Source organism: Staurois parvus, unplaced genomic scaffold (genome assembly GCF_062004578.1).
Source record: "Staurois parvus isolate SC_StPar_1 unplaced genomic scaffold, SC_StPar_1.0 ptg001334l, whole genome shotgun sequence".
NCBI lineage: Eukaryota > Metazoa > Chordata > Amphibia > Anura > Ranidae > Staurois > Staurois parvus.
The window spans coordinates 14,965-29,809 of NW_028319130.1; the positions used below are offsets into that span (position 1 = coordinate 14,965).

At 43.9% G+C, this 14,845-nt stretch overlaps 1 protein-coding gene across 1 annotated transcript in view; it reads left to right on the top strand.

The window, feature by feature from the left end:
* The first annotated feature begins 946 nt into the window (after positions 1-946).
* CMTM4 (CKLF like MARVEL transmembrane domain containing 4) overlaps positions 947-14,845 on the top strand; it is a 45,786-nt gene continuing 31,887 nt past the window's right edge. The window contains exon 1 of the mRNA XM_089661411.1: positions 947-1,361. Coding sequence (XP_089517537.1) covers positions 1,194-1,361 — 168 coding nt within the window. The 5' untranslated portion in view covers positions 947-1,193. The remainder of the gene's footprint in view (positions 1,362-14,845) is intronic.

The window sequence follows — 14,845 nt, forward strand, 5'->3', positions numbered from 1 at the left end:
ATGCCGCATATTGCGGCATATCGCATGTGAATTCTGTGCGTTGCGATTTGAGACAAAAAGGTGCAGGACCCTTTTTTTTTTTTTGTCCGCACTAGAATCGGATCATATAGGTATTCACACCCATGTGATCCGATTCCACACATCACACATGAGCTGAGTGCGATTATGACGCAGTGTGGTATTCGCTCAGAAATCGCTGCGAATTCCGCAGCGCATCAGTGTGAACCCGGGCTTAAGGTGGCCAAAGATGGATTGAAATTCAGCAGGGACCAAACAAATCGATCCAGGTTTCGCCATCCCTGTTCGATTGTGCCAAATGGGAATGCTGGAAAAACGTTTCTCAATCAGCAACTGCAGCCAATTCATTCTGAGAGCGGAGGAGTCCTGCTGTCACTATACATTGTCTCAGTGGGGAAGATTCCTCTATTCACCTCTGTTTTGTGGATCATCTCGCTGACAAAAAGTCCCATTTGTGATATAATAGTTTTAGGACAGGTTCTCTTTAATGAGATCGCAGGATTTGTTTTTTTTTGTTTTTTTTTAAGACCATTCGCTTCTTCCCAGGAAAAGTGACACCAGAAACCAGAAATGACGCTCACATCTGCGTTTATTCCAGCTGGAGGAGATCAGCGAATGGATGATTATTGTACCATTTTGTATATAATTTTTTTTTTTTTTAGTAATTTTGCACGGTTTTTCATCCTCCGGTCCCTTGTTCCCTCCCTCCTCCGGTCACATACAGAATCACGGCTTCCCTGGGCACTTCTTAGTCTGGGAAAGGAGGTTGTCCTGTGGAAAGTGTTGCCTAGCAACCCCAGCCTGACCCCGCTACCCGGAAGGATCTGGTTGCACGAGGCCTGCACACAGCACTGCTCTCTCCTCTGCCGTCCTCTTCCCCCCGGGATCTGTGCTCAGCCTGGAGGACTCTGATCACCGTCCACACTGACTGCCCCTGCTGGCCGCAGGAAGCGGACCCTTCCCATCCTTCTCCGGGGATTGGACATCGTCTTCCATAGAAGTGTCATCACAGAGCGGAGTGTCTCCTCCATGCTCTCCATTCTATTCCCCGGAGAGTGATTCCCCCAGACATTCATGGTTCTTCCCTTTGCAATGCAGTGTGGGAATTGTGGCCCCCTGCTGTGAGCGGTGTTTTCTCCTCTGGGGCCCCAGGTGTCTTTGTTTAGGCAGAAGACATGGATGGGTTTGAAGGAGAAGCTTCCACCGCCTCCATGGTGTCAGGGACCAGCAGTCCTTACCAGCCCACCACGGAGCCCGTCAGACAGAACCAGGGCTGGCGGGGTCTCCAGTGTGACATGGACTACATCCGCTCCCTCTGTGGGGTCCTGAAATGCAGCCAAGTGGTGAGTGATGGGGGGCTGGGCATGGGGGTTTGGAGGTAAATGATGGGGTCATGGGGTGTTTTATGTTGGGGATCTGGGGGAATGAGTGAGTGATGGGGGTCTGGGAGGGGGGAGGTGAATGATGGTGATCATGGGGTGTTTAATGTTGGGGATCTGGGGGAGTGAGTGATGGGGGTCTGGGAGGGGGGAGGTGAATGATGGGGGTCATGGGGTGTTTAGTGTTGGGGATCTGGGGGAATGAGTGAGTGGTTGGGGTGGGGGCAGGGGTTGGTTGGTGAATGATGGGGATCATGGGGTGTTTAGTGTTGGGGATCTGGGGGAATGAGTGAGTGACTGGGGTTGGGGAGTGGGGAGGGGGGCAGGGTTTGGTTTGTGAATGATGGGGATCATGAGATGTTTAGTGTTGGGGATCTGGGGGAATGAGTGAGTGATGGGGGGCGGGGAATGGAGGTCGGGGAGTGGGGGGCAGGGGTTGGTTGGTGAATTATTGGGGTCATGAGGTGTTCAGTGTTGGGGATCTGGGGGAATGAGTGAGTGATGGAGGTCAGTGGGGGGTGAATGATGGGTATCATGAGGTGTTTAATGTTGGGGATCTGGGAGAATGAGTGAGTGATTGGGGTCGGGAAGTGGGGGTAGGGGCGGGGGTTGGTTGGTAAATTATTGGGGTCATGAGGTGTTCAGTGTTGGGGATCTGGGAGAATGAATGAGTGGTGGGGAAGTAATGATGGAGACTTGGGGGTGGTAAATAATTGGATCTGGATGTGGATGAGGGGATGTCTGCACAACGCAGGGGATCTGCATTTCATATTTTGCTTGAAATATCTTGGCAGATTTTTTGTTTTTTTTGGTTTTTTTTATTGCATTTACTTATTGAAGGGTCAGCCCACCTGTATCGTCTTTCCAGTATATTATCCGGATGTTTCTAGATGGAATCCTAAGTGACTTTTGATGACTCCCGGGGATGACCGTTTTGAGATCACCCCACCACGTCTCTGCTTGGTCCCCTGGAATGTGGAGTATAAGGGAATCTGTGCCGAGGGAAACACAGAGGCTGCTTCTGCAGACCTCACATCCTGGAAATGCTATTTGCCTGGCCGTCAAATTGATCTAATGGCTGCAACACTTCCTGAGTCCCTGCCTGGCTGCAAGTAAGGAAAAAGGCGTTCTGAATTCACTGACTGCATGCTTGTTCCAGGTCCGTGATTTGGAAAGTACTGGTCAGATCAGCAGGATCAGAATGCGCTCCTCCTTCTTGCCAAAGAGGGAGCGCATACTCTGCAACGCGTCGCCATCTTTGATCGTCAGTTCCGGATGTTGACGTCCCTTCTGCCCTTCGTGCTGCGTTCCACGCCGACCAGGAAGCCTCCAGAACTACCTGCCAGCTGGTTCACAGCTCCCATCTGCTGTGGCCCGGGACCATTACTGACCACCATCCCTATTGACCTAAGATCATTCCTCCATTGTCACTGCTATTGGGTTTTATAATACTACACTCAGATGGCGCTTGTTTTCTCCCTTCCTTGATCTATTCAGAGTCCTCTCCTGCTCTCATTACAAGCTGCCTAATTGTGGACATTTAGGGCTCATGTACACTGCAGCTGATAAACTCACGTTTAGGAGCCGTTCAGCGTTTTTTTCAGCAGCCCCTGAACTCACCCTAATGTTTTCCTATGTGTCCATGTACACATCATCATTTACAGGCAGTTGAGTTTACAGTCGTTTTTTTGAACGCAGAAAACTTGCATTCAGCAGTCGATTTTATCAACGCAAAATGCTTGTAAATTCGGCAAATCACATTTATAAGCATTTGTGTTTGAGAATTTTTTTTAACTCTTCCAGTTCCCGATGCTGTCCAGAGCCTTTCTTCATCATAACAAATGCATGCAAAGCATTTTTAAGGTACTCAGATGGACAAAACACTGAATACAGGATGTTCCTACCAAGCTTGTCACACATGGTAATGACCAATTCACACCTCAGACCTCTCCCCCCCCCCTTGGAAACAAAAGATATGTTAATGACCATTCACACCTCAAATTCCTCATGAAGACCCCCTGCCAGGTGACCTTAATGACTCCCTCCACCAGACACCTTTCCCACTCTTGAAAACAAAAGAAATGTTAATGAGCAACTCACACCTAAGCTAATCTCAACACTTACTGCTGTCTCTGCTTCCACTCTCTGTATTTCTCTGAAACAGTTTGAAATAGTTAATAATTTACCACTTTGCAGTGCATTCTGGGCATTTGGGAGCTTCTCCTGTGCTTATCTTTCAAAAACGCTTCTAATTGAAAACGCGCATAAACGTGTTATGCAGACGCAGCTAAACAGACGTTTTTTAACCTTCGTTTTTTTAAAGTTAACTTTAATGTATTTTCTACTGAAATATTGCACTTGATAAACCGTTGTATAAATTTTATATCCCTTTTAAAAAAACTTGGTACTACTGCAATTTTATTCTCTAGGGTCTTTGCTTTTAGAAAATATATAATGTTTGAGGGTTTTAACTAATCTTCAGGCCTAAAATAAGTTTTTAAAATGTGTGCAAAAGAATTAAAAAACAGCTCTGGCAGCGAAAGGGTAAAACCGTCTGTAGACTTGCAGAAGTGATTATATATATATATTGTGGTTAATGATGAGCTTGCATGTATTCAGAATAGGACGCAAACTCACATGTTCTAGTCCATCAAGTAGCTGTCACCTGTATGGGCCAATCGTCCAGGGCCGCTTGTATACATCAGAGATTCCTGGGCCGGAGAGTATTGGTCCATACAGGTGACTGCTCCTTGTCAGGCTTGCATATGTGGGTTCTAAACCGTGAATAAAGGGGTACCACTAGTCCTCCTTTATGGGGCCCCGGCCAGCATATAGGTGAATTGGATGTGGGCAGTGAGTGATCAGCACAGTATAGGGGGAGATTACTGGAACCAATCCCCTGTATGGCTTTCTCAGCAGCAGCTGAAAGCCGGCTTCTTCTCCTCTCCCTCCCGCTAGCTTTCAGCTGCTGTAGAGAGAGCCATACAGAGGATCTGTTTCAGTAATTGCCATTTCTTTCCTGAATGAACGCAATGAGTGATCGGTACTGATTACTCACTGTGTTCATTCATAACTGATGTACTCTTCCTACCACTCCATCCCCCACAGCTATCTCCTCCTGTACCACCATCCCTTCCCTCCTAGATTGTAAGCTCCAAAGAGCAGGGCCCTCGATCCCCTCATGTTTTGCATTGTGTTGGTATTGTTCTGTCACATGTTCTGTCCCCCTTTGTAATGTACAGCGCTGAGCGAACTATTGGCGCTTTATAAATACTGTATAATAATAATAATATTCATGCATAGGCACCCCAACACATGCTTTTACTTTAATATGGGGGGGGGCCTCAAAGTTTTTTGTGTGTGTGCGGTGTTTCTTTTTTTTTTTTGGGGGGGGGGGAAGTGTTTGGGTGGAATTGTAACTATTTTTTTTTCTTTTGCATTACATAAGGCACAAAAAGTCCCCTTTTGTGATGGCAGGTTCTCTTTAATTGGACACCAGGGGTCTAAAAGAGCTGTGATTGGCTCTGTCAGTAACAGGCCAGTCATTGTGCTGGAAACATGCACTGAGCGCACTTTCAGCACATACCTCAGGCCTCTATGTATGTATATGTGCAGAGGCAGACCATTAAAGTCATTGTAAACCCTTACATATATCCAGTGAAGTGATATACAGAGATGAAACAAATCCTCCTACATAAGTTGTACCTGTTTATCTGCTGTCTTCTCTTCTCTACAGTGCTGAATTTATAAACTGCTATTTTGTTCTCTAGGGTCTCTGCTAAAAAAAAAATGTTTGGGGGTAATTTTTTTTTTTCCCCCTAGCAAATAAATGATGATTGTTACATGTAGGCGAGAAATGCCTGAATTTTGAAATGACAGAGTTAAATACACTCTGTCATTTATGCCCCCCCCCCTCCCGTTTACTATATCAGATGTGATTCATTATCTTCCTGTTTTCCTATGTTTTGTTGGCACATTTCTGCCTTCTGTGCATATTATTTTTGTTGTTTTGTAGTAGAAATTTTTGTGAATAAAGAGCTGGCCAGCAATGAGCATTGTATTTTAAATCAACTGACAGATAAAAGCCCATTATGAAGCCAGACAAATATAACTCATTGTGTGGCGGCTTTCCCTTCGGTGTAAAAATTGGCACTTCCCTCTATTTACATGAAATATGTTTAGTGAATGTGAAAAGGCCGACTTGTAGACAACAAGGAGAATTTATCAAAAGTGGAGAATCCAGAATCTGGAGCATTTTTGCATGGCAACCAATCAGTGTCTAGCTTTCATGTTCAAAGCTTTCCTTCACAAACTGAAGACATTCACTGATTGGTTGCTGCTCCAGTTTTGATACATTTTCCCCATTGTATAGCTGCTGTTAAGATTGTGTGTGTGGTTTTGGGGTTTTTTTCCTCTGTCTCCATTGTGTTGCTATCACCTGACTTTCTCACTGTGGTCACCAGCGCAGGAAGTGAAGGTAGACACCCAAACCACAAAATATCAATTTCCAGGTTTTATTTTCTTCACACACATCTTTAAAGTGATACTAAAGCTTCCTTTATTTTTCTTTTTTCTTCTTTTTTTTTTTCAAATAACAAATATGTTATACTTACCGGCTCTGTGCAGTAGTTTTGCAAACAGCTGCCCCAATTCTTTTTTTCGGGTCCCCTGCTGGTGCTCTGCCTCCTTCCCCTCTAACGGTGCCCCCAGGGAAAGCTGCTTGCCTTGGGGGTACCTCTATGTGCTCGCTCTCGAGCTGCTGCTCTTTGCGTCCATAAGACACATAGAGCTGTGGATTGGCCCCACCCACCCCTGCTCTCTCCTCATTGGCTTAGTGGCTGTGATTGACAGCAGCGAGGAGGGAGGAGTCCCCATACAGCCCAGGCTTTTGTGAACATCGCTGGATTGGAGGGGGGCTCAGGTAAGAATTTGGGGGGGGGCTGGGGTGCCTGCTGCACACGGAAAGAAGGTACCCCCACAATGTTTTTTTCATAATTTTTTTCGATTGCTGGTAATGAATTTTTTTTTTTTTTTTTTTTTTTTTACAATCAGCTGTCAGCTGACTCCTCATTGGTTGTTATGGATGCGGTGGCCGGCTTGCAGGGCTGCTTCTTAGCAACCAGCTATCCTTGAAATAATCAGATTGGTCAATGAATTTTTGACTGATTCGAATTCTAATTGTTCCAAAAATTAGAAATTCATTCGAAAATAGATGTATATAACTGATATAAAACTGAAGTCCGGATCGTTTTTTCATCTGATTTTCTAACAAAAAAAAATGACTGAACGGATGAAGAAATTGTAATGCCCGTGTGAAAGGACACGAATAGCCTAAAGTAGTGTGCATGGACACATAAGATAACACTCTTTAGGTTCTAGGAGCAGAAAAAATGCTGATAACAGCTTCTAGGAGCTTAAAAAAAAGTGCTAGAGTGCATGGAGCCTAACTGTACCATCTGATCGACTAGCATGTGAACATTGCCAGAGGCCATAGCTGCTAGCATTAAGCGCTGTGTTCTTGTGGGGATGGCTTCCTGCTACCCCCCCCCCACTTGTACAGGGGCCAAGCCAGCAGGGGGGCCCGGGTGAAGCGGATGTGGGCAGGGAGGGTGATCAGTGGGAAAGCAATTACTGGAACCGATCCCCTGTATGGTGGGATTTTGCATTGGAGTCAATGGGGTGGTATTTTGCATTGGAGTCAATGGGGTGGTATTTTGCATTGGAGTCAATGGGGTGGTATTTTGCATTGGAGTCAATGGGGTGGTATTTTGCATTGGAGTCAATGGGGTGGTATTTTGCATTGGAGTCAATGGGGTGGGATTTTGCATTGGAGTCAATGGGGTGGGATTTTGCATTGGAGTCAATGGGGTGGGATTTTGCATTGGAGTCAATGGGGTGGGATTTTGCATTGGAGTCAATGGGGTGGGATTTTGCATTAGAGTCAAAGGGACTATTTTAACATTGGAGTCAATGGGGCGGGATTTAACATTGGAGTCAATGGGGCGGGATTTAACATTGGAGTCAATGGGGCGGGCAATTTGCATTGGAGTCAATGGGGCGGGCAATTTGCATTGGAGTCAATGGGGCGGGCAATTTGCATTGGAGTCAATGGGGCGGGCAATTTGCATTGGAGTCAATGGGGCGGGCAATTTGCATTGGAGTCAATGGGGCGGGATTTTGCTTTGGAGTCAATGGGGCGGGATTTTGCATTCGTCCAATTATTTTGCATTCGTCAGTTATTGGCATCTTCTCCCTTTTTTTTCTTTTCTTTTCTTCTTTTTTTTTTTTTTTTTTAAAAATGGCAAAATGCCGATTAACCCTATTTATGGCAGCCCAAATATCGGTGCATCACTAGTGTTTAATTAAAAACAAAGAAGGGCAGTTGTTGTTTATGATGCACAGCACTAGTTTGGATCTGCTTCATTTCTACTGAAACTTGGGTAAAGCTGAGTAATTGGTAATGGTTCTCACTAGGGAGGAGTCCTTCCTGCATTGTAAGTAGTATCTCAGTCCGGGTGTGTGTCAGGTCAATGTCCCCGCACAGCCACAAGACAGGTGTGTGCCGGGATTCCTGCCAAGAGCCAAACCTTCATCCCGCCAAAGTCCTGCAGCATTGGAACACGAAGCGGTTACTCTGGTAGCGGGCGTATTGCTGCATCAATCATCCGTTTTATCTTCCATGGAAATTTGTGAGCCGGAATGTCAGAGGTGCTGCCACCGAGTCAGCGGCCATGACTGTGGTGACAGGAAACCAGTGCTGCAGTCCTGATATACGGACACATCAGCCTCAGATGTCTCCAGCAGCTGGAGGAGGAAACCGTTCCAGGAATAAATGGTCTTGTGGTTGAGCGAAGGGAAGAGCAGCTCAGACTGAGGAATGTACTGCTGGATCCATCTGAGGGAACTCGCCATCCTCTTCCCCTCTGTGGCGTGAAGAAAAACAACTCCACTTTAAAGTGGACCTGTCATCAGATTTTTTTTTTTTTTTTTGTATTACGTTAAGTGTATGCATACAAAGTTTTTTTCCACTTACTGCTTCTCAGAGATCGCAGTACTCCCTCTGACCATGCTTTTACCTGCATTTCTCTCCAGAAGGACTTAACCATCTTTGTTCAGGCATCCTCCATGGTCAGCATCTATGTCTGACACAGATCAGCCCCCTGCAGCCTCTCAGTTTTTTCAAAGTTAAAATGTAGAAGTATGGGGTAGAGGGGACTGAGGAAATGCTTTCCTCTGCTTTCAGCCAACAGATCAGCAAAGTCACTGGACTAGAGCTCAACGACCCCCTTTATATATATATATATGAGTTCATGCAGACAGGCATATACAGCCTTACACTGAAATGTGGATGTAGTTTGGCACCTGGGAGCAATGGGTGTTGCCTACTAATCCTACATTTTTTTATTTATTTATTTATTTATTTTTTTTGCAAGCAGAATTTTTAATGTGCACTCAACATTAAAAGTATTCTGTATTTATAGTATGAAAGCAGCCGGTATGTCACAGACATTTATATGTTGCTGAAATTTGAACAGGCAGCAATCGCCCTCATCTGTATACTTTGGAGTCAGAAAAATCTTAAACTATTTCTTGCTGCAGAGAAACCATTCCGTTTCCTAATATCACACCTCCTATATTATTACATGGAAAGCACAAATAAATGCGGAAAAGGAAAGATGGTCTGCAGTGTTAGTGTTCCTAAACCCAGGGCCTTGCATTCACTATATCCGGTCTCCCCGGACCCCACATTCACTATATCTGGTCTCCCCGGACCCTGCATTCACTATATCCGGTCTCCCCGGACCCTGCAGTCACTATATCCGGTCTCCCCGGACCCTGCAGTCACTATATCCGGTCTCCCCGGACCCCGCATTCACTATATCCGGTCTCCCCGGACCCTGCAGTCACTATATCTGGTCTCCCCGGACCCTGCAGTCACTATATCTGGTCTCCCCGGACCCTGCAGTCACTATATCTGGTCTCCCCGGACCCTGCAGTCACCATATCTGGTCTCCCACAGTACACACAACATGGAAATGCAATTATTTTAGTAAATACAAACTGCTAAATACCTTTTTCTCATCAGCAGTATGTAGCAGTCTTGTGACTTCTATCAGTGACTTCACAGCCGGGTGCCAACTGTGCATGCGCGAGAAGCTTTGCGCTTTGTGAATGGCCCGGTAGTCTTCTGGGTCCTTGAAGACGGGAAGGACAACTTCTATTTCCGATCGCCTAGGTGGTCGCAGCGGAAGTGGGAGCGGGTGTGACGATCACGGCATCAGACCCCAGCCCTTCTCACCAAACTCGTGACTGAAGTACTAGCCAATCTAAAAACCGCGCTGTCATGTGAGTAACAATGCCACGCCCAGCTGCACCCTGCACAAAGATTTTCCAGCTAATGGGCCACAATCTGTGTACCTGCAGCCTGAGAGCGATTGTTACTGGGTCAGGTTAATTATGCAATTAACCCTTCACATTGCCACCACCTCCTTTTTTGTACAGAGAAAGAGGAAACGCGGCAATATTAGCAATAACACTATGATGTTTGAATAATCGTCTGTATACCACTGTCACCGCAGGCAGATATATATAGAGGTTTAAAAACACACAGTAGTGCTCTTCAGAGACAGGGATTCTTAGTTTTGTATTAAAGAACTTTAGAAACAGTTCAACACTTTCAGATAATAAGATTTATTACTAAGAAGGTCAAAAGGGTGCAATAAAAATATTTACAGAAAAAGATGTAGCATATATATATACACAGAGATCATTAATCACAGCAAAGAGATAACAGAAGTTTAGAGAGGTAGAATACTTGTTTGGTTTAAGCAGCGTTCAAGTGTCAGAGCAAAAGGGTACCGTTCTCCCAAAGTTGGTTCCGATGTTAAAAGGGAGAATTCTTCAACCTCACTCAACTCCAAGCATAACAGCCTTTTTCTAGGAACTCAGCAGGGTGTCTCCTTGAAGCACAGAACCAATCGCCTCATTTGGGGAGGGTGTTGTAGGCGGGGGACTCAGACTAGAACCAAAATCCCTCACAAGTTGATACCAGGGCAATAACCTTCCTTGGGTACATGTAACATTCTATCCACGAGTAGATTAATATGCAGAATCATCTGCTGAACGTCTAGATATTAAACATGACATAGTTCAATATTTCAGCTAGAACTATACGGCTTTCTGCTCTCCTGTAGACTTCAACTGGGGGGTGTAAGATATCAACTGACTTGTATTAAAGTGACTGATCTGAATATATGGCTGGTTTCCTTGTAAGTCTTTCATATCTCCAGATATAAAATTATATGGAAAAGTGGATTTTTAAATGTGAGTCTGTTTTACAGCTAGCTGGAATGTCTTTGAAGCCCAGTGAAGGACTGGTTTATGGCTTTGCGATCCTTTTCCCAGCAAGAGTCTCACAGACATACTGGGGCCAGGCTAACTGGGGTTTATAACCATGAAGCTCTCCAGCTGGGCCTTGATGCCTTTTGAACTCGGCATCCAGGGACCACGTGTCACTCAACAGAGAGGGAGGGGGGATTTGGAGGAGAGAGAGATACAAGATAGAGGATTCTTAGCAAGATGGATGACCTCATCCATCTCTGTATGCACAATTGCTACAGCGGGTACCTGTCAAATTCGGGTACCCGCTCCCCAAAGGTGCCAAGCATTAAAGCGGAACTTCCCCTTTTGGGTGGAACTCCGCTTTAAGTAAGGGCAGATTATTTATGTAACATTTTTTTCCCGTGATCTCTCTGCCTTTAACTCAGCATGCAGGCAGGTGGGTGTGCTTAGCTGAGAAAGCCCCTCCTGAAAACCCCTCCTCCTTCCCCTCCTGTTATGTGTGACATCATTTGCCTAGGCATGGAAACCAGGAAGTAACTGAAATGTGTTCAAAAAAAAAAAAAAAGTTTAAAACCAATATATACTGTATAATATACTTCTATTTACTAATGCCAGCAGCATAAGGATTAATTCTAGTCAATGTTGACCGAGTGAAGTTCCACTTTCAGCAATCTGTGGGTACAGCTTAGATTTACCATACATTGGTTTTAGGCTGCACTGTATTTCCAGTCTTTGGCAATTATATACCGTATCTCATTTTAGAATCCATTGGCAAATTCACTCAATGGGCGTATTGCTGGCTCCAGAAACTTGGGCTGGGTTGAGTGCATGAGCGTGTTTATTGCAGCATGTTGAGAACCTACTTGGATGTCGGGAGCAGTAGTAGCAGTGTAACTACATAACAATACAAGCGAACACAGATCGACCCCACCATGAAGATATCGAAGAATGTATAAACCCAGTATGAGGCTAGGTTCACACCTATGCAGGTTGCGTTTTGAGCCGTTTCTGCATTGCGTTTTCCATTGCGTTTTTGATGCTTTTTTTTTTGGTGTTTTTTAGTTCGGGTTTTTTTTTTATTTTTTATTTTTATTGTTGCTAGGCAGATTTAAAACGCATCAAAAACACAATACACACTTTTCTGCAGCGTTTCCGTTGAAGTCTATAGAACCAAAATGCTAAATTTTTTGCATTCAAAAGATGTCGAAGAGTGTATAAACCCAGGATAAGGCTAGGTTCACACCTATGCAGGTTGCGTTTGAGCTATTTCTGCGTTAAGTTTTTGATGCATTTTTGTTTTTTTTCGTGGTTTTTTTTTTTTTTATTGTTGCTAGGCAGATTTAAAACGCATCAAAAACACAATACACGCTTTTCTGCAGCGTTTCCATTAATGTCTATAGAACCAAAAACGCAACATTTCAAAAAAGTCCATGAGCCTTTCCAATAAACGCACCGGGTGAAACTGTGTAAAGGTGAACATATCCCATAGGAAATCATGTTAACTGGACTGTACTGCATTTCTGCAAACCGCTTAGGTGTGAAGGTAAGGTGGGGTAAGTCAGTGTAAACCCAGCCGGACAAATCGGTGACATAAGTCCATGCAATTGCTCTTGGGTCCGTAGGTGATGGTGTTTGTATGATGAGACAACAGAAGTATCCTCCACCGTCGCCCCAATAATACAGCTTCTTACCAGAAAAATGTTACCACCTTTTTAAAAATGGTCAAATTGCGCATCTTTAAGCCGGATCAGAGCCATCAATCAGTTCTTTGTGAATGCATCCTCCTTCCAGATCCAATATCTAATGGGCCAAATCTCTTCCCAAGATGACATACTTTCGAGAGAAAGCAAGGCCATCTCATACATGGGTGCTCAACCTGTGGCCCTGCAGCTGTTGGGGAACTACAAGTCCCATCAAACCTCTGCCTTTGGGAGTCATGCTTGTAAATGTCAGCCTTGCAATGCATCATGGGACTTGTAGTTCTGCAACAGCTGGAGGGCCACAGCTTGAGCACCTATATAGTGAACTTGGTGTAGAGTTATTCACCCTGAGGTCATCACAGAGGACAAGGGGGCACTCTATACATCTGGAGGAAAAGAAAAGTAATCTCCAAACACAGAAAGGTTTCTTCACAGTGAGAGCTGTGAAAATTTAAAAAAAAAAAAAAATAGAGATGCATACAGTGGGGATCGAAAGTTTGGGCACCCCAGCTAAAAATTTGTATTAATGTGCATAAAGAAGCCAAGGAAAGATGGAAAAATCTCCAAAAGGCATCAAATTACAGATTAGACATTCTTATAATATGTCAACAAAAGTTAGATTTTATTTCCATCATTTACACTTTCAAAATAACAGAAAACAAAAAAATGGCGTCTGCAAAAGTTTGGGCACCCTGCAGAGTTAATATCTTGTACTGCCCCCTTTGGCAAGTATCACAGCTTGTAAATGCTTTTTGTAGCCAGCCAAGAGTCTTTCAATTCTTGTTTGAGGTATCTTTCCCCATTCTTCCTTACAAAAGTCTTCTAGTTCTTTGAGATTTCTGGGCTGTCTGTCACGCACTGCTCTTTTAAGGTCTATCCATAGATTTTCAATTATGTTGAGGTCAGGAGATTGTGAAGGCCATGGCAAAACCTTCAGTTTACGCCTCTTGATGTAATCCCCCGTGGATTTCGAGGTGTGTTTAGGATCATTATCCATTTGTAGAAGCCATCCTCTCTTTAACTTCAGCTTTTTCACAGATGGCATCAAGTTACCATCCAAAATTTGCTGAAATTTTATTGAATCCATTTTTCCTTCTACTCGTGAGATGTTCCCTGTGCCACTGGCTGCAACACAACCCCAAAGCATGATTGATCCAACCCCATGCTTAACAGTTGGACAGAGGTTCTTTTCATTAAATTCTGTGCCCCTTCTTCTCCAAACGTACCTTTGCTCATTCCGGCCAAAAAGTTCAATTTTAAACTCATCGGTCCACAGAACTTGTTTCCAAAATGCATCAGGCTTGTCTATATGTTCATTTGCAAAGTTCAAACAATGATTTTTTTGGTGAGGACGTAGTAGAGGTTTTCTTCTGATGACTCTTCCATGAAGACCATATTTGTACAAGTATCTCTTTATAGTGGAATAGTGTACCACAACTCCAGTGTCTGCCAGATCTTTCTGGAGGGATCGTGCAGTCAAACGTGGGTTTTGAATTGTTTTTCTCACAATCCTGCGAGCTGTTCTGTCTGATATTTTTCTTGGTCTTCCAGATCTTGCTTTAACTTCCACTGTTCCTGATGACTGCCATTTCTTAATTACATTCCGAACAGAGGATATTGACATCTGAAAACGCTTTGCTATCTTCTTATAGCCTTCTCCAGCTTTGTGAGCGTCAACTATTTTCAGTTTCAGTTTTCTAGACAACTGCTTAGAAGAACCCATGGTGCTGATTGTTGGGGCAAGGTCAGATGAGTCTGGGCATTTAAAACCTTTGAGATTGACATCACCTGGTCTTCCCAGACGATGATTGAGAACAATCCATGACACTGGCAGGTCTCAGCTTGGCAAAGGGGGCAGTGCATGCCATAAATTCTGCAGGGTGCCCAAACTTTTGCATACGCCATTTTTTTGTTTTCTGTTATTTTGAAAGTGTAAATGATGGAAATAAAATCTAACTTTTGTTGACATATTATAAGAATGTCTAATCTGTAATTTGATGCCTTTTGGAGATTTTTCCATCTTTCCTTGGCTTCTTTATGCACATTAAGACAAATTTTTAGCTGGGGTGCCCAAACTTTCGATCCCCACTGTAGATAGAGATATATATATATATATATAGATAGATAGATAGAGATATATATATATATATATATATATATATATATATATGAGAGAGAGAGATCGATAGATATATATTGTGTGTGTGTGTGATTTTGCGCAGTCCTGGCACCCTGTAGCAGTATATCTGCTATAGGGCGGAGGGAAAGCGGTTAAGATGCATTAATATTTTAATGTATTCAGCATGAAATGGAGTTTTTCTTATGTAGCATAAGGATGTATATTCTGCAATATTCACATTTTTGGTAAACTTGTTCAATGAATTCAAGCTCTGCAAGCTGAGAACA